The sequence below is a fragment of the Salmo trutta genome, chromosome 2 (assembly GCF_901001165.1).
Source record: "Salmo trutta chromosome 2, fSalTru1.1, whole genome shotgun sequence".
NCBI lineage: Eukaryota > Metazoa > Chordata > Actinopteri > Salmoniformes > Salmonidae > Salmo > Salmo trutta.
This window is the reverse complement of record NC_042958.1, coordinates 53,324,274-53,345,186: the sequence shown is the minus strand read 5'-3', so window position 1 is coordinate 53,345,186 and position 20,913 is coordinate 53,324,274. Positions and strand designations below refer to the sequence as shown.

The 20,913-nt window shown below is 41.0% G+C and overlaps 1 protein-coding gene across 1 annotated transcript; it reads right to left on the bottom strand.

The window, feature by feature from the left end:
• Positions 1-10,099: 10,099 nt before the first annotated feature.
• Positions 10,100-16,968, bottom strand: LOC115157196 (interferon-induced protein with tetratricopeptide repeats 5-like). Its single transcript, XM_029705258.1, has 2 exons — positions 16,753-16,968; positions 10,100-12,657 (listed from the first exon to the last, which is right to left on the bottom strand). The coding sequence occupies exons 1-2, from the start codon at positions 16,755-16,757 to the stop codon at positions 11,229-11,231; spliced, it is 1,434 nt and encodes a 477-aa protein (XP_029561118.1). The 5' UTR covers positions 16,758-16,968; the 3' UTR covers positions 10,100-11,228.
• Between the last annotated feature and the right edge of the window lie 3,945 nt (positions 16,969-20,913).

Here is a 20,913-nt window from a genome sequence, read left to right as displayed (position 1 = left end):
GCTCTTTAGTTGACTGATGTAGCTCGCAAGGTAACTGCTGTTTAACTGAACAGAAAAAAACTAAGCTAGTGTTTATTCGCAGTGCTGAGCTAGTATTGTAACTGACATGTAACGTTAGGTAATGTTTTATCCCCTCTCGATTTAGGTGAATGAATAAGCTACGCTAGCAAGTAGCTACCACAGCCAGATCAGCTCTAGCCTCTAGTTATCTGTCAGATAGGGATATGAGGTTGCTATTATTACTATCTAACAGCTGTTGTTTGTATGGAAATATTTTGTATCCTTTGTTTTGTCCCGTTTCAGAAGTAAATGAACTTGGCTATCTTTTCCTACTTGATGTATGTTAGAGAGAGAGCTGGCCAAAAGTTGGCTAACATTAGCTATTATTTTTGCCCCAATCAAACTAAGCCTGAATCAAACATGAAACCATCAGCCAAGCGATTTAAGATTGATTATGTGACGTTTTTTCAGTGCAATGTGCGTTGTATTAGTCAGTAAGGTTATTGATCTGTTAGTTTCCCTAGCAGTTTCCCTGATCACTGCACCTGTACACAGCCCATCTGTAAATAGCCCATCCAACTACCTCATCCCATATTGTTATGTATGTATTTGTTGCTCCTTTGCACCCTAGTATCTCTACTTGCACATTCATCTTCTGCACATCTATCACTCCAGTGTTTAATTGCGAAATTGTAATTATTTCGCCACTATGGCCTATTTATTGCCTTACCTCCCTAATTTTACCTCATTTGCACACACTGTATATAGACTTTTATATTGTGTTATTGACTGTATGTTTGTTTATTCCATGTGTAACTCTGTGTTGTTGTTTGTGTCGCACTGCTTTCCTTTATCTTGGCCAGGTCGCAGTTGTAAATGAGAACTTGTCCTCAACTGGCCTACCTGGTTAAATGAAGGTGAAATAAAAATAAATAAACAGCTCTAATGTTACAGGCTTCACTCTCATGGTGCATTGTAAAAGTCTGCGCAGGACCGATTTCTTCATCCCTCTCCAGCGCGTACCTGCTGGATTTCTGTCAGACTCCCGCCCGCTACTGCAAGAACTGTATGGAATCAATATCATGCCAAATGTATTGTGAACACACAGCATGCATTTTGTAGAGAAAGACTTGCACTTTCTCTTGAGCTATACCCTTAACGAGTGGGACGATTTTCTGACAGAGAAATAATGGGTGATCAATATTTAGGCCTATTTCTAGGCAATGTAGTAAACTATAGCCTAATCATAGGCCTATTTAGGCAGTACATTTCCATGGAAAGATAACTGCCCCGTGTTTCTTCGCACATGCATAGGCTATAGCCTACTCTATTTAATAGAGACCCCACGCGCACCTGTTCTCGCTTTATGGCTACTGAACTGGAAGCAGCAAGAATGATGACAGCGAAACTTGCTACGTTTTTCACAGTCCAATAGGATATAGCCTGCCTTTTAGGAGAACGATTTGCAGGCAGAGACAAATAAATGAGTAATCAATACTTTCCATGATCAATATTTATTTACAGACACTGTAATAAACTACAGTCGAATCACATTTAAATTAATTTCATATTCAAGTTAACTGCCACATGACTCTCCGCCCATGTAGGCAGCCTACTCTATATCAATGACACCACACATACTAGGCACACTTGAACTCCCATGCCCAACTAGGTGAGGTAGGCTACTGAAGTCGATGCAGCGAAAAATATGTGCTTTTAATACAATAGGTAGGCTAACGCATACAAAGCAGAAAGACAACCGTTTCCAAATAATCTGTGGGACAACGAAACTATTTTCCTCCCAAAGTTGTCTGTCTGACTGCCAGCTCCCACCACTGCGCCACAATGATCTCTGTCAGGACTTGCAGGTCCCGCAGGCACCCCGCAGGAATGCAGCCCTCTAGTGCAGTCAGTACACAACACTTTGCTCATCATGTCTTAGCACGATTAGATGGTGACAGGAGTGTCAGACAGCCAGGGAAGACCAGTCTACCGAGCTCAGGTGAATTTTGCAGTATATTAACAATATCAGTGAATGATACAATGTTCCATCTTGAATTGATGGCTAGACCTACAGTAGCTACAGGACAGCAGCTTTGTCACGACTTGCGCCGAAGTCGGTCTCTCCTTGTTCGGGCGGCGTTCGGCGGTTGACGTCACCAGTCTTTTAGCCATCGCCGATTCACTTTTCATTTTCCATTTGTTTTGTCTTTGTTTTCTACACACCTGGTTTCTATTCCCCAATTCCATGTTCATTATTTAACCCTCTGTTTTCCACATGTTAGTGGGCGTGTTTATCGATCCTTCATGGTGGTACTTATCGACTGGTTATGTTTGCCGGGATATGTATTTACGCCCGTTATTTTCGAGTGACCGGTATTTCTCCGCACTTTGAGTATTGTCTGTATACTGGTGCTGTCGTGGAATTAAATACCTTGTACACTCATTTCTGCTCTCCTGCGCCTGATTCACTGCACCAATTAACCACCGCCTGACAAGCTTAAAGCTACAGTCTGGGATCTGGGAATAATGGTCATTTCAATTATTGAGCCATTGATTATATTATGGGATAATATAATGTACAAATGTACTCCAATTTTAGGCAGATCAGATGGTGACAGGGGTCTCAGCAGGGCCAGGCAGCCAGGGAAGACCAGCAGATACTTCACTTCATTCACTCTGTGTAGCAAACACTGGACAAGCCTGATGCTATTTTAAGGTAGTCTGACAAACCTCCAAAGTTGATTTCCAAACTATATCAATGGTTGATAGAGGCTTTTCCCGATAACACTTAACATGTAAAACAAAAATGTGAGGAAGACCTGGTAGAAGCTATTGATGATGATGATGAATGGATACAGATTTGATTTAATGCTCAGTCATGTTCATATAATCTCAGACATAAATTACTGCAGTTTAAGTCCATCCATAGAACATACTATATGCAAGTGAAACTGAATATCACGCATTCAGAAATGTAAGTCCTCTGCTGGAGGTGTAAAACACAAAAGGGGACATATTTGCATATGTTATGGTCTCGTGAAGGCTGAATGAATTCTGGAAAAGAGTATGTTCTTTTATCTCAGCATGTCTACATATTCTCTTTTCTCCCTGTTTTTGTTTGCTTGGAAATATTGATACTGGAGGCATTTACAGTGCATTTGGAAAGTATTCAAACCCCTTCCCTTTTTCCACATTTTGTTACATTACAGCCTTATTCTAAAATTAATTAAATTGTTTTTTCCCCCTCATCAATCTACACACAATACCCCATAATGACAAAGCAAAAACAGGTTTTTAGACATTTTTGCAAAAGTACAACCCCCCACCCCTCTGGAAATATCACATTTACATAAGTATTCAGACCCTTTACTCAGTACTTTGTTAAAGCACCTTTGGCAGTGATTACAGCCTCGAGTCTTCTTGGGTATAACGCTACAAGCTTGGCACACCTGTATTTGGTGAATTTCTCCCATTCTTCTCTGCAGATCCTCTGAAGCTCTGTCAGGTTGTATGAGGAGCGTCACTGCACAGCTATTTTCAGATCTCTCCAGAGATGTTAATCGAGTTCAAATCAAACCAAATCAAATTGTATTTGTCACACATGTGTTTAGCAGATGTTATTGCAGGTATAGTGAAATGCTTGTGTTTCTAGTTCTAACAGTGCAGTAATATCTAACAGTAATTTCACAACAATACACACACATCTAAAGTAAATCTAAAGCAGCCTCTAATGTGATAGTGATGGATGGTTGTTGCTAATGTGACTAGAATGACGTTGTAAGTAACAGCCAATTTTCCAGGACATATGCATGTCTTAAATGTGCAGAAAGCTTAAATTCCTGTTAATCTAACTGCACTGTCCAATTTACAGTAGCAATTACAGTGAAAAAATACAATGCTATTGTTTGAGGAGAGTGCACAACAACAACAAAAAATTATCGCGGCAACTGGTTTGATACATTCACCTCTGAAGGTAAATAATGCACTTACATTCAGTAATCTTGCTCTGATTTGTCATCCCGAGGGTCCCAGAGATAAAATGTAGCATAGTTTTGTTTGATAAAATCAATTTTCATATTCAAATGTAGGAACTAGTTTCTACAGTTTTAACCCCTGCTGTCAGATCCTTAACAGTCCGATGGCCTTGAGGTAGAAGCAATTTTTCAGTCTCTCGGTCCCTGCTTTGATGCACATGTACTAACCTCGCCTTCTGGATGATAACAGAGTGAACAGGCAGTGGCTCAGGTGGTTGTTGTCCTTGATGATCTTTTTGGCCTTCCTGTGACATCGGGTGCTGTAGGTGTCCTGGAGGGCAGGTATTTTGCCCCCGGTGATGCATTGGGCAGACCGCACCACCCCCTGGAGAGCCCTGCGGTTGCGGGTGGTGAAGTTCCCGTACCAGACGGTGATACAGCCCAACAAGATGCTCTCAATTGTGCATCTGTAAAAGTTTGTGAGGGTTTTAGGTGCCAAGCCAAATTTCTTTAGCCTCCTGAGGTTGAAGAGGTGCTGTTGTGCCTTCTTCACCACACTATCTGTGTGGGTGGACCATTTCAGTTTGTCAGTGATATGTACGCTGAGGAACTTGAAGCTTTCCACCTCCTCCACTGCCATCCCATCAATGTGGACACGGGGTTGCTCCCTCTGCTGTTTCCTGAAGTCCACAATCTATTCTTTTGTTTTGTTGATGTTGGGTGAGAGGTTATTTTCCTGGCACCACACTCCCAGGGCCCTCACCTCATCCCTGTAGGCTGCCTCGTCATTGTTGGTAATCAGGCCTAATACTGTTGTGTCGTCTGCAAACTTAATGATTGAGTTAGAGGGAGTACAGGAGGGCGCTGAGCACGCATCCTTGTGGGGCCCCAGTGTTGAGTATCAGCGAAGTGGAGGTGTTTTTTCCTACCTTCACCACCTGGGGGCGGCCCATCAGGAAGTCCAGGACCCAGTTGCACAGGGCGGGGTTCAGACCCAGGGCCTCAAGCTTAATGATGAGCTTGGAGGGTACTATGGTGTTGAATGCTGAGCTATAGTCAATGAACAGCATTCTTACATAGGTATTCCTCATGTCAACATGGGATAGGTCAGTGTGCATTACGATTGCATCATCTGTGGATCTATTGGGGCGGTAAGCAAATTGAAGTGGGTCTAGGGTGTCAGGCCGGGCTCTGTCTGGGCCACTCAAAGACATTCAGAGACTTGTCCCGAAGCCACTCCTGCGTTGTCTTGGCTGTGTGCTTATGGTCATTGTGCTGTTGGATGGTGACACTTTGCCCCTGTCTGAGATCCTGAGAGCTCTGGAGTAGGTTTTCATCAAGGATCTCCCTGTACTTTTCTCCGTTCATCTTTACCTCGATCCTGACTAGGGCTGTCGTGTGCCTTTTACTGAGGAGTGGCTTCTGTCTGGCAACTCTACCATAAAAGCCTGATTGGTCAAGTGCTGCAGAGATGGTTGTCCTTCTGGAAGGTTCTCCCATCTTTACAGAGGAACTCTGAAAGGCCCTTCTCCCATGGTTGGCTGGACAGCCAGCTCAGGGAAGACTCTTGGTGGATCCAAACTTCTTCCATTTAAGAATGTTGGCCACTGTGTTGTTGGGGACTTTCAGTGCTGCAGACATTTTTTTGGTACCCTTCCCCAGATCTGTAACTTGACACAATCCTGTCTCGGGGATCTACAGACATTTCCTTCAACCTCATGGCTTGGTTTTTGCTCTGACATGCACTGTCAACTTTGGGACCATGTCCAATCAACTGAATTTACCACAGGTTGACTGCAATCAAGTTGTGGAAACATCTCAAGGATGATCAATGGAAACAGGATGCACCTGAGCTCAATTTCGAGTCTCATAGCAATGGGTCTGAATACTTACACTACCGGTCAAATGTTTTAGAACACCTACTCATTCAGGGTTTTTCTTTATTTTTACTATTTTGTACATTGTAAAATAATAGTGAAGACATCAAAACTATGAAATAACACATAGGGAATCATGTAGTAACCAGAAAAGTGTTAAAAAACTCTAAATATATTTTATATTTGAGATCCTTCAAATGGCCACCCTTTGCCTTGATGACAGCTTTGCACACTCTTGGCATTCTCTCAACCAGCTTCACCTGGAAGGCTTTTCCAACAGTCTTGAAGGAGTTCCCACATATGCTGAGCACTTGTTGATGTTGAGATATGTTTGTTACTTGAACTCTTTGATGCATTTATTTGGGCTGCTTTTTCTGAGGCTGGTAAATCTAATGAATTAATCCTCTGCAGCAGAGGTAACTCTGAGTCTTCCATTACTGTGGCGGTCCTCATGAGAGACAGTTTCATCATAGCGCTTGATGGTTTTTGCGACTGCACTTGAAGAAGCTTTAAAAGTTCTTGAAATTGTCCGTATTGACTGGCCTTCATGTCTTAAGGTAATGATGGACTGTCGTTTCTCTTTGCTTATTTGAGCTGTTCTTGCCATAATATGGACTTGGTATTTTACCAAATAGGGCTATCTTCTGATATACCACCCCTACCTTGTCACAACACAACTGATTGGTTGAAACGCATTAAGAAGGAAAGAAATTCCACAAATTCACTTTTAACAAGGCACACCTGTTAATTTAAATGCATTCCAGGTGACCACCTCATGAAGCAGGTTGAGAGAATGTCAAGAGTGTGCAAAGCTCTCATCAAACCAAAGGGTGGCTATTTGAAGAATCTCAAATATAAAATATATTTTGATTTGTTTAACACTTTTTTGGTTACTACATGATTCCATATGTGTTATTTCATGGTTTTAATGTCTTCACTATTATTTTACAATGTAGGAAATAGTACAAATAAAGAAAACACCTTGAATGAGGCGGCAGGTAGCCTAGTGGTTAGAGTGTTGGACTACTAACTGAAAGGTTGCAAGATCAAATCCCCAAGCTGACAAGGTCAAACTCTGTCGTTCTACCCCTGAACAATTCATTTAACCCACTGTTCCTAGGCCGTCATTGAAAATAAGAGTTTGTTCTAAACTGACTTGCCTAGTTAATTAAAGGTTAAAAACAATGAGTAGGTGTTCTAAAACTTTTGACCGGTAGTCTATGTAAATAAGATATTTCTGTTTTTCATTCGGAATACATTTGCAAAAATGTCTAAAAAACTCGTTTTCACTTTGTCATTGTGGGGTATTGTGTAGATTGACGAGGAATATTTTTTATTCAATCAATTTAATATAAGGCTGTAACGTAACAAAATGTGGAAAAACGGAAGGTGTCTGAATACTTTCCCGAATGCACTGTATAGTGGCTAAGAAATGCATTCCTATTAATTAGAAGGTTGGTTATCCTCCTACAATATCACAATGGATTGCAGTAATGTCAAGTTATGTATACTAGGCAACTTTCATAAGGCCTGTATGCCTTTTATGGAATACAGCACAACTAAAGGAGTCTGTATTGAAAACATGCCCATGTTAGAGAAGGTACTTATTTAGGCAATCCCTAGCTGCTGGGCTGCTCAGTCCTGCCCTGGGGGTCTTCCATCCTGTGGGTTGCCACTCTGGCCTTGGCCTAACACAACCAAAATCAATAATGAATGTTTCCCTAACATCCTAAAGCTAAGTGGGGTGGGTTGGATTGGGGTGCTGCAGGGTGATGGACCCCTAGGGAAAGGATGGGGTGACCCAGCTATATTGTGTGCACGTAAAAAAGAGCTCTACAGTGCTATTAGTCCTGTGAGAAACATTTTATGGCGGATTTGCTGTTTCTGTGTGTTAATGTACTGTATATTTGAGGTGTATGTGTTTCTTTAATGATTTGTTTTTGTTTCCAAACTTTTCCAATTAAAAAAATTAAAGTTGTGAACTGGGAAGGAAATTGTTTTGTGAGGGAGTTGAGTTATTGATTAAACTGGTGGGGGTTGGGCATGCAGGCGGCTAGGGCTGGCTGGTTGGTCTGGGAGAGCGCGCCTTTCCTTATTTTTCTTCTGGAATAAATACGCTATTGTCCGGTTGGAATATTATCGCATTTCTACGTTAAAAAGTGTCTGTATAGCTTGCTTTGATGGCGTGCTATGTACTCAGAATATTGAAAAATGTGCTTTCGCCGAAAAGCTATTTTAAAATCTGACACAGCGGTTGCATAAAGGAGTACTGTATCTATTTAAAATAATTATTATGTATTTTGTCAACGTTTATGATGAGTATTGTTAGGGTTGAACTGGCTATTTGTTTGCATAACCTATATAATATAGCGGGGAAGCTATGCTACAATATTAAGTATATAAACTACAGATAAGACAACTGCTGAAGACAAGAACTACATCCGGCGACAGGAAGTGCGTCACGAGGCTGGGACCAGCCTGCACGCCAACGTTAGGATGAGCAAGTTTAAACCACGCTCATCCTCACCCTGACAGGCGAGCATTGAGCGGGAACTATCTCTGTCAGAGTATATAAGAGAGAACAAAAGGATGTGTCGCTCTCTTCTCTGTCTGCCCTGCGTGATGTCACAGTGAGACAGTATATATACGAACAACATATTTACCATTCAAGTGTTTGCAATAATTAAAGAACAAAGAAAACTTGAGTTACTCTTTGCCAAATAATTTGTTCTAATACCAGATTCGAATTGACGTGACTCGACAGTATTTCTGTAATGTGTGTGCTCATTGTGCTCATTCACCGGAAGTTTTGGAGGCTAAACATTTTCTGAACATCACGCGCCAATGCAAAATCCTGTTTTTGGATATAAATATGAACATTATCGAACAAAACATACATGTATTGTGTAACATGATGTCCTAGGAGTGCCATCTGATGAAGATCGTCAAAGGTTAGTGCTTCATTTAGCTGTGTTTTGGGTTTTTGTGACATATCTCCTTGCTTGGAAAATGGCTGTGTGGTTATTTTTGTCTATGTACTCTCCTAACATAATCTAATGTTTTGCTTTCGCTGTAAAGCCTTTTTGAAATCGGACAATGTGGTTACATTAATAAAGACAATCAAAAGTCTTTTTATTTTTTCAAGAGTTGTTCATTTGTTAGGCTCTTGGTCAAAGGTGCAACACAATATTTATTATTGAATTACCTTTGATCTAGTTCAGTCTTATTAATCACATAAGCATTTTGAACAATGATCTCTTACCTAGCTTGATGACTGTGGGTATTTTTGCTTACTTTTTCTTCTAAATGGAGACGGCATATTGGATTGTGTAAAAATCTTTCAATTACCTTTAGATGCTCGACAACTTCTGGGGGAGGACCCCCAGACACGCTGCCAGGTTAAGGAACTTTTAGCGAACTCATACACTTCTGTAAGCGTCATTGAAACTACAACATGATCAATGTTCGACCTTAACATTTGATAACTATACAACAGAACAGACGAATAGGAATGACATTTGGTGGCTAAAAATAACTATCTGAAAGCCACCCCCCTACTAAACTACACCTCCAGTGTTCTGATCTCAATAACCCATCACCGACAACCCAGCACCCAGCATCAATAACCCAACAGTTTTTAAAGAGAACAACCCAACTAAGTGACCCATCGCCTGCAACCCAGCAGTTGGTCAACCAAACAACCCTGTATGTTTTGGAGTGTAGAGGGGCAAAGCTATTGAGATGTTGTAAAAACACAAGTGTGCTTAAAGTTTGGGCTATATCCGTGGAAAATGCTCAGTCAAAACAGAGCAGAAAACACAGCAGCATTCTACTTAAGATATTACAACGATAAGAGACTGATTCATGATCTCTCACTTTGACTTTTTAATCTGAAGCAAGATTTCTTTTATTCATGGCCTTGAAGAATTCGCAGGGAAATTGTATTAGGCCTACATAGCCTATCCAATCACTACACTTGTTAATATCTGTAATGAAATATGTTTCATTTAGTTAAGGAATGTATCTTTAAATGTGAACAACATCAAAATATTATTGTCTTATTTTACTCTTTCGACTAACTGGAAGGTAAACTCACTGTCAAACTTCCAACGACTCCCCCCAAACGTCTGGCAAAGTGCCAGCATGGAAATACTTAGAGGGAAAAATTAGAAGATTTCATATTTGGCCTTCGGGTTGGTTTTTGGAGAAAAGTAGAAAGAAGCACGTTAACAAGCTCAAAGATCATCACGTTTATGGCAGTATGTTTTATTATCTCTTTCCCAATGTTAATACCAGTTACAAGAGCAACAACAGATGAACGGTCGGTGAAGATATCTAATAAACTACCTGAAAGGGGACACATCCAAAGACATAAAAACATGTTTTCCTAAAGTAATACATTCTAATTCAAAAAAGTTTTGTTGCAATTTTTACACAAAAAATCAAACATAAGAAACATGCACGCAACTTGAAGTTACTGTTACACTTTATGATTAAAACCATTAAATAGCATGTAGCAGTACTCCAATAAGCCATGTGTTGTGTAACAGTATGTGTATTTCTCACCACCAGTATATCTTACAAGACTCTTTTCGATGTTAGGAGAAAGACCAAGGTCAAGGGTTGAAATGGAGACCCTTTTCATCCTCTTATCTTATCCCAACATGGAGTTATAAGCCCTCAAACACACTCTGTCCACTTGTGACAACCAGTCCCATTGTGGGTTTGGATGTCACACAGTGTGGGGTTGGTTGTCACAATGTTTGCTAGTAGCTTATTCCTTTATTTGATCAAACAATATTTCTAACAAAATTCAGCATTTTATGCCGTGAGGATAACATGTGACATTTTCAGTGAATTTGTGTGTGTGTATGCATGCTTGCACATGCGTGTGTGTGTGACAGAAAAAAATTGTGTTTGAGAGAAAAGCAACAAAGGGAGCTCTTTATATCACAAGAACAAAATAGCTTGCAATTTATTGTATACCGGGGTTGAAAGTGACAACCAACCCAATATTCCATGTGACAACCATCCCCAACTACACCACCCCCCAATGCTAATTAAGATGTTAGTTACCACATGGCTTGACCTAGGAATTTAAATATCTCTCCCTTTCCTCTTTTCATCGAACATCATTTGTTCATGGATACTCCGATAATTCAAACATTTACAAAGAAAATGTCATATATTTTTTTTTCTTTCACCTATGAAAAACACAAATTCCTCTCACCACAATGTTTTGTCATGTTGACATAAATTGACCAGGTGGATGAGTTCTTTCAAATTCATACATTTTAACCTTCAAATTATTACACAGCGCCATTTCAATTGGGAGTAATTAGCACTGTGACAACCAACACCGGTCTCCCCTAAATCATTTCAGTTTCATTCCTTTGCCTAGGGCATCTGTAAGGTCATCTGTGTCTGGAGAGTGCACCTCGACTCTAATTGGATCTTCAGCCTTCCGGCCTTTTTTGTCTTCAATTGCGAGGAATTCCAAAATCCTAGAGGCATCACCAACTCTCTTCTTGTTAGCCTGACACCACTCTGCTATCTGCATCAGTATCTTCCCAGCCTTATTCCTGTGCCAACTCTCAATCGGAATCTGGTAGGCCTTTTTGAACTGGGTCACAGCACCATCCACGTCTTTCTTCCTGTAGTACAGAAACCGTCCGAAGCTGGAGTAGCATTGCTGCTTGTCTGAGTCACTAAGGGACTCATCTTTCAGCAGGTTGGTGAAGATCTTCATCGCCTCCTCCAGCTGGTAGTTGTCTCCGTAAGCCTCAGCCAGGTTCAACCTGAATTGAAAGTTGGATGGCTTCAGTTCCACAGCTCTGTAGAAGTGATGGATGCAGAGCTCCATCTTCTCTTTTATCTGACGTGCGTTGACCCATCTCCCTTTCCTCTTCTGCTCAGACATCTGGTTGAAGTGCTGTTTGTGACACAGGCCAATTTGGTAATTCATGAAGGGGGAGTTTACAGACAGTTCCACAGCTTTCTCCAAAACCTCCAGGGCCTCATTGATGCCCGCGTGTCTGAAATACTCGGCCAAGTAATGTGTGACGTGAGGCACGTCAGGAGACAGTCTGAGGGCCTCTTTGATGAGTTTCATGGACTCATATCTACTTTGGTTTTGAAGTTGCAGGGCCAGCAGGACCATAACTTCAGTGTTATCAGGCTCTAAGGATAAGGCTTTCCTTAGCTGAGTAGCACCTTCAGTATGCGCCAACCTCTCTGTTCCATCCATGGCTAAACCCTCCAACCTGTACAGGACCATGGCATAGCCCACGTTGAAGGATGCATTGTCTGGTTCTCCCTTAAGAGCTTTCTGAAAGCTCTCCTTTGCCCCCTTGTAAAATAGCCCCCCAAGCCTTAGAAAACTCCAAGCCTTCTCACCATGTATTGAAGGTATACTGCCTTGAATAGCAGTCGTAAAACCCTTATTGATGTTTTCCAGCTTTCCAATGTAGGCATCCACATCATTCATGTTCCCTGAGTGATAGTGAACCCATGCAAAGTTAGCATAGGTTACCAGTAACTCTGTATCCTCCTGTCTATTCTTCAATGCACTCTCAGCCTTGTGGAGATACTCAAGAGCACTAACATTGTTTTCCTCCAGGTGGCTCAGAAAGGCTAGTAAGTTGAAATATGTGGCATGGTTCGATGTGCTGAACTTCATGATGCGATCCAGAAGTCTTTCAGGGAGGCTGTCCCGGTCCTTGATGTCAGCCTTTTCTATTCCCCATGTAAAGTGACACTCAAGTGCTTTCAGCATCACTTCCATATCTGCTGTGACAGAAGCGCTATGAGAAAAAAGAAAAATACACATTAGTATTTGTTATTATAATATTATTATTAGCCAATCATTGTTGTCGTTGTTATCAGCCATCATCATCCTCATCAACAAAACCATCCTCATCATCACAACAGCATTGTTTCTTTTGTGTTTCTTTTAGGGTGGAATCAGCTTTAATATTGCAGATTGATTGTAGCTTCCATCAATGCAATCTTGCATATATATTTTGTAAATATATATATATATAAAACATATATAGTGCATTCGGTTTAAAACAAAAAAATACATTATTTACATAAGTATTCAGAAACTTTGCTATGAGACTGAGCAATCGGAGGAGAAGGACCTTGGCCAGGGAGGTGACCAAGAACCTGATGGTCACTCTGACAGAGCTCCAGAGATCCTCTGTGAAGATGGGAGAACCTTCTAGAAGGACAACCATCTCTGCAGTACTCCACCAATCAGGCTTTTATGGTAGAGTGGCCAGACGGAGGCCACTCCTGAGTAAAATGCACATGACAGCCCGCTTTTAGTTTGCCAAAAGGAACCGAAAGGACTCTCAGACCATGAGAAACAAGATTCTCTGGTCTGATGAAACCAAGATGGAACTTTTTAGTCTGAATGCCAAGTGTCACATCTGGAGGAAACCTGGCATCATCCCTATGGTGAAGGATGGAGGTGACCAAGAACCTGATGGTCACTCTGACAGAGCTCCAGAGATCTTCTGTGAAGATGGGAGAACCTTCTAGAAGGACAACCATCTCTGCAGTACTCCACCAATCAGGCTTTTATGGTAGAGTGGCCAGACGGAGGCCACTCCTGAGTAAAATGCACATGACAGCCCGCTTTTAGTTTGCCAAAAGGAACCTAAAGGACTCTCAGACCATGAGAAACAAGATTCTCTGGTCTGATGAAACCAAGATGGAACTTTTTAGTCTGAATGCCAAGTGTCACATCTGGAAGAAACCTGGCATCATCCCTATGGTGAAGGATGGTGGTGGCAGCATCATGCTGTGTGGTTGTTTTTCTGCTGCAGTGACTGGGAGACTAGTAAGGATGGAGGGAAAGATGAACGGAGGAAAGTACAGAGAGATCCTTGATGAATACCTTCTCCAGAGCGCTCAGGACCTCAGACTAGGGCGAAGGTTCACCTTCCAACAGAGCAACAACCCTAAGCACACAGCCAAGACAACACAGGAGTGGCTTCGGGACAATTCTCTGAATGTCCTTGAGTGGCCTAGCAAGAGGCCGGACTTGAACCTGATGGAACGTCTCTGGAGAGACCATATGTTTTAGAAATTAGCTAACATTTCTAAAAACCTGTTTTTGCTTTGTCATTATGGGGTATTGTGTTCAGATTGATGAGGGAAAAAACATTTAATCCATTTTATAATAAGGCTGTAACGTAACCAGTGGCGTAAAGTACTTAAGTATAAATACTTGAAAGTACTACTTAAGTCGTTTTTTTAGGTATCTGTACTTTACTATTTCTATTTTTTGACAACTTTTACTTTTACTTCACCACATTCCTTTAGAAAATTATATACTTTTTACTCCATACATTTCCCTGACTCCCAAAAGTCATAGTTACATTTTGAATGCTTATCAGGGCAGGAAAATGGTCTAATTCACACACTTATCAAGAGAACATCCCTGGTCATCCCTACTGCCTCTGATCTGGCGGACTCACTGAACACATGCTTCGTTTGTAAATTATGTCTGAGTTTAACTCAAGTAGTATTTTACTGGTTGACTTTCACTTTTACTTGAGTAAGATATCTTTACTTTCACTCAGGTATGACATTTGGGTACTTTTTCCACCACTGAATGTAACAAAATGTGGAAAAAGTCAAGGGGTCTGAATACTTTCCGAATACACTGTGATATACAGTACCAGTCAAATGTTTGGGCACACCTACTCATTCAAGGGCTTTTCTTTATTTTACATTGTAGAATATTAGTGAAGACATCAAAACTATGAAATTACATATGGAATCATGTAGTAACCAGAAAAGTGTTTGACAATTTGGATTCTTCAAAGTAGCCATCTTTTGCCTTGATGACAGCTTTGCACACTCTTGGCATTCTCTCAACCAGCTTCATCTGGAATGCTTTTCCAACAGTCTTGAAGGAGTTCCCACATATGCTGAGCACATGTTGGTTGCTTTTCCTTCAGTCTGCAGTCCAACTCATCCCAAACCATCTCAATTGGGTTGAGATCGGGGGATTGAGATCGGGGGATTGTGGAAGCTAGGCCATTAATCTTCTTCTTGGTCAAATAGTCCTTACGCAGCCTGGAGGTGTGTTGGGTCATTGTTCTGTTGAAAAACAAATGATAGTCCCACTAAGAGCAAACCAAATGGGATGGCGTATCGCTGCAGAATGCTGTGGTAGCCATGCTGGTTAAGTGTGCCTTGAATTGTAAGTAAATCACTGACTGTGTCACCAGCAAAGCACCCCCATACCATCACACCTCCTCCTCCATGTTTCACGGTGGGAACCACACATGCAGATATCATCCGTTCACCTACTCTGCGTCTCACAAAGATACGGCAGTTGGAAGCAAAAATCTCAAATTTGGACTCATCAGACCAAAGGACCAATTTCCATCGGTCTAATGTCGAGTTTCTTTCCCAAGCAAGTCTCTTCTTCTTATTGGTGTCCTTTAGTAGTGGTTTCTTTGCAGCAATTCGACTATGAATGCCTGATTCACGCAGTCTACTCTGAACAGTTGATGTTTAGATGTGTCTGTTACTTGAACTCTCTGAAGCATTTATTTGAGCTGTAATTTCTGAGGCTGGTAACTCTAGTGAACTTATCCTCTGCAGCAGAGGCACCTCTAGGTCTCCTTTCCTGTGGCGGTCCTCACGAGACAGTTTCATCATAGCGCTTGATGGTTTTTCGACTGCACTTGAAGAAGCTTTAAAAGTTCTTGACATTTTCCGTATTGACTGACCTTCATGTCTTAAAGTAATGATGGACTGTCGTTTCTCTTTGCTTATTTTTGCTGTTCTTGCCATAATATGGACTTGGTATTTTACCAAATAGGGCTATCTTCTGTATACCACCCCTACCTTGTTACAACACAACTGATTGGCTCAAACGCATTAAGAAGGAAAGAAATTCCACAAATGAACTTTTAACAAGGCACACCTGTTAATTGAAATTAATTCCAGGTGACTACCTCATGAAGCTGGTTGAGCGAATGCCGGAGTGTCCAAATTGGTCATCAAGGCAAAGGGTGACTACTTTGAAGAATCTCAAATATAATATATATATATTTGTTTAACACTGTTTGGTTACTACATGATCCATATGTGTTAGTTTTGATGTAGAAAATAGTAAAAATAAAGAAAAACCCTGGAATGAGTAGGTGTGTCCAAACTTTTGACTGGTACTGTATATCTTTTAAAAATTATATATTTCTTTATTATTTTCCCCTAACCTTACCACTCTCCCCTAATTGGAGTAAACTAATGGACAACAACACACAGGTTTCTACTTCCAGCTAATACGTACTATATACACTTTACGGACACAATATATTTTACAATAGTTATCTTTTGTTTGTTTTTCCTTCAGCTACCCTCAACCCCTCTGATCTATCTCTGAAGACCATCCAGTTTGATTTTATTTGCCATATATTTTTGAACTGTGCTGTTTCACAAAAGATCTGAACCTGTATACATTTTATGGACACAGTATATTTTACAATAGTTATCAAGGAGTTGCGTTTTCTTTTGGGGATTGGTTCACCATGCCTACTTTCCAACATGTTTGGGTGTTGATTGTATTGGTAATATTGGTCGATACATTTCTCTAGCCTTATAATTCGTTTTGTGTTATCCAGATTGAAGGTTATTGCACACGAGTATGTGGAGTGAAGTGATAATATTTAGTCAAATTTACAAATATTGAATATTCCGTTTTTATCTTGAGATGTTCTGCAGCAAAGTGTTCAGTCCGCCATAACTCCTGTCTCTCTTGCTCACTCATAACACAACAGCATTGCTTATTATTGTGTTAAATTAAGTACATTAGAGAGAGAGATTATGTATGTGCATGTCATTCAAATATGTTATAATTTTTGAAAAATTCTTACCTCATTTTACAGTCAATGGCAGAGAAGATGGGCTACAGTATTGAGATAATAACACTCAGAGACAATACCCACTTCCTGTTATATCAAAGCTTTTCATTTAGCAGAAAGGAAAACGAAACTGGTACGTGCTTGCCATAAATGTCCATTCTGCCAACAAGCCATGAATGAAGAAGAACAGTACCATCGACAACTGAATGGAAACTTACCTAGAATGTGCACCATCCTAACGGCCTGCATCTTTTTATGACTCCTTTTACCTAATTGATGGCGATTTGCACTAGTAGTTAAACTCATAGAAATGCTGTGTTAAAACAACCCAATTTGGGTTATTTGGTTACCCAGCGCCGGGTAAATATTAGACAGAACACACGCTGAGTAATTTTGACCCAGCCAGTTGGGTTGTGTGAATAACCCGGCTGTTGGGATCAGGGGTGCAACACCCCCCCCCCCCCCCCCCCCAATTCTGAAATTGCATTTGTGTCCAGTCCAGTTTCATCATTGGAATGTGAGACAAAAATTGGCAACAGTATGCTTTAAAACCATGCAGATGCCTCCAAGCGGTTGGGTAGGCTGTCTGGTGTGTGTAGCCAGCTGGATTTAAGACCGTGAGACACCACAGAACAGGCTGACATTCTGGCTGGACCAGCATGGAAGAGTTGAGCATTGTTCAGTGTGTATAAGCTGTGGTGGATGAATCAGAATTAGTTGGGTAACATAGATGATTAAGATGTTTTATTAGTATAATATGCTTATGTGAGATACTTGTCATTAGAAAGTGTCCTTTGGACTCTGGTATGTTTCAGTTGCACCTTTCCCTTAGCTGGGGCTCAGTCACTTGGGGCCCAGAGAGGGGAGAGGTCAGACTTGTCTTCAATATGTGAATGTGTCTTTACCTATTCTTAAACCATGTGAAGGGATGTTGTGATTAATGGGGAACCAATGACTTGTCTCCACAATGTCTGTGAGCAAGTCACACCCTCCTTTTCTTTATTGTGGGGAGGTTTATGGTAGTGTCTGGGACCATTGTATGTCCTCTCTTAGATCTTGCACTTATCCTGTGATAGTATATGGCCTAGAGGTCACTCCCCTCAGTGAGCCTGTCCAGGAGTGGGAACAAGAGGTGTTTTACTGAGGATGGGCCTCTATGAGATAGCACTGACAGAGGAGATTTATGATGTATTTTGATAAGAATGCCTAAAAAGCATTCCAGAGGACATGAGCTAATAGTTCTGTTCAAGGGGACCAGATACGGGGCTATACAATGAACCCTGTTGATATAGCAGTTACTGCCTGCTGTGTTTTATGGATATCTGTCATACAAAACTTAACCTTGTGACCCATTCTATGTATCTGTGGTTTGTCATGTACGTTGAAGGGGGTGTATCTTTGCTATAAAATATCTCTGTAGCCATTGTGTAATAACCTTATTCAATGGTTCATTCGAGAGAGTGCAGTATTGAAGGTCAAGTGCTTTTGCAAAAGTATCTTAAGTATTAAAGATGTAGTTTAACTCAGACTGGTGTGTTTGTAACTCTCCTCATTTGGTAATGCAGAAATTAGCAACCACAGAGCATAGTTCAGTGTGTATGTGTTGCACTCTTTCATCACCAAGTTGTAAAAGGAAGCAGAGCAAAGATTAGCTGCTCTTTAGTTGACTGATGTAGCTGGCAAGGTAACTGTTGTTTAACTTAAAAGAAAACAACTAAACTTCTGTTTATTCGCAGTGCTGAGCCAGTATTGTAACTGACATGTAACGTTAGGTAATGTTTTATCCCCTCTTGACTAAGGTGAATGAATAAGCTACGCTAGCAAGTAGCTACCACAGCCAGCGGTCAGCTCTAGCCTCTAGTTATCTGTCAGATACTACACAACAAACAATTAGTATTACTTTCTTAGCTACAGTATACATACAGTTGAAGTCTGAAGTTTACATACACTTCGGTTGGAGTCATTAAAACTCGTTGTTCAACCACTTCACAAATTTCTTGTTAACAAACTATAGTTTTGGCAAGTTGGTTAGGACATTCACTTCGTGAATGACACAAGTAATTTTTCCAACAATTGTTTACAGACAGATTATTTCACTTATAATTCACTCTATCACAATTCCAGTGGGTCAGAAGTTTACATACTGTAACGCCCTGGCCATAGAGAGGGGTTTTTGGTTCTCTATTTTGGTTAGGCCATGGTGTTACATGGGTGGGCGTTCTATGTTTATTTTTCTATGTTGGTTTGTTTCTTTGGTTTGGCCGTGTGTGGCTCTCAATCAGGAACAGCTGTAGAGCGTTGTTGCTGATTGGGAGTCATAGATAGGCAGCCTGTTTTTCCTTTGGGTTTTGTGGGTAGATATTTTCTGTTTAGTGTCTTGCACCTGACAGAACTGTTTTGGCTGACGGTTTCTTGTTTTTTGTGTTTATAGTGTTCTATCTTCAATAAATTCATGATGAGCACTAACCACGCTGCGCCTTGGTTCACTCTCTCCAAAGACAGCCGTTACACATACACTAAGTTGATTGTGCCTTTAAACAGCTTGGAAAATTCCAGAATATTATGTCATGGCTTTAGAAGCTTCTGATAGGCTAATTGACATCATTTGAGTAAACTGGAGGTGTAGCTGTGGATGTATTTCAAGGCCTACCTTCAAACTCAGTGGCTCTTTGCTTGACATCATGGGAAAATCAAAAGAAATCAGCCAAGACTTCAGAATTTTTTGGGGGAGACCTCCACAAGTCTGGTTCATCCCTGGGAGCAATTTCCAAACGCCTGAAGGTATCACGTTAATCTGTACAAGCAATAGTACGCAAGTATAAACACCATGGGACCACAAAGTGTTCATACCGCTCAAGAAGGAGACGCGTTCTGTCTCCTAGAGATTAACGTACTTTGGTGCGAAAGTGCAAATCAATCCCAGAACAACAGCAAAGGACCTTGTGAAGATGCTGGAAGAAAAAGGTACAAAAGTATCTATTTCCACAGTAAAACGAGTCCTATATTGACAGAACCTGAAAGGCCGCTCAGCAAGGAAGAAGCCACTGCTCCAAAACTGCCATAAAAAAGCCAGACTACAGTCTGCAACTGCACATGGGGACAAAGATCTATCTTTTTGGAGAAATGTCCTCTGGTTTGATGAAACAAAAATAGAACTGTTTGGCCATAATGACCATTGTTATTTTTGGAGGAGAAAGGGGGAGGCTTGCAAGCCGAAGAACACCATCCCAACCGTCAAGCAAAGGGGTGGCAGCATTATGTTGTGGGGGTGCTTTGCTGCAGGAGGGACTGGTGCACTTAACAAAATAGATGGCATCATGAGCAAAGAAAATTATGTATATTTAAGCAACATCTCAAGACATCAGTCAAGAAGTTAAAGCTTGGTCGAAAATGGGTTTTCCAAATGGACAATGACCCCAAGCATACTTCCAAAGTTGTGGCAAAATGGCTTAAGGACAATAAAGTCAAGGTATTGGAGTGGCCATCACAAAGCCCTGACCTCAATCCTATAGAACATTTGTGGGCAGAACTGAAAAATTGTGTGCAAGCAAGGAGGCCTACAAACCTGACTCCATTACACCAGCTCTGTCAGGAGGAATAGGCCAAAATTCACCCAACTTATTGTGGGAAGCTTGTGGAAGGCTACCTGACACGTTTGACCCAAGTTAAACAATTTAAAGGGAACGCCTCCAAATACTAATTGAGTGTATGTAAACTTCTGACCCACTGGGAATGTGATGAAAGAAATAAAAGCTGAAATAAATCATTCTCTCGACTATTATTCTGACATTTCACATTCTTAAAATAAAAGTGGTGATCCTACCTGACCTAAGACAGGGAATTGTTACTAGGGTTAAATGACAGGATTTGTGAAAAACTGAGTTTAAATGTATTTGGCTAAGGTGTATGTAAACTTCCCACTTCAACTGTATCTCCCTGGCATATTACATCATTTATGCAGCCTCACCCTGTTGTGCTGTGCTCACTTGAACAGTTAGGTGGCGTGGCGGTCCTTCGTGGGCAAATTTTGTCATCAAACTTTGTAATCAAAATCTGGCATTCCCTGGATTTGTGGTGCTTTCAAGACTACTGGGAATTCGGGGGGGGGGGAAAAGGTTGAATCATGATGACGAAAGTGATCTTCAGGTCATAGCTCTAGAAAGAGGCCCGAGT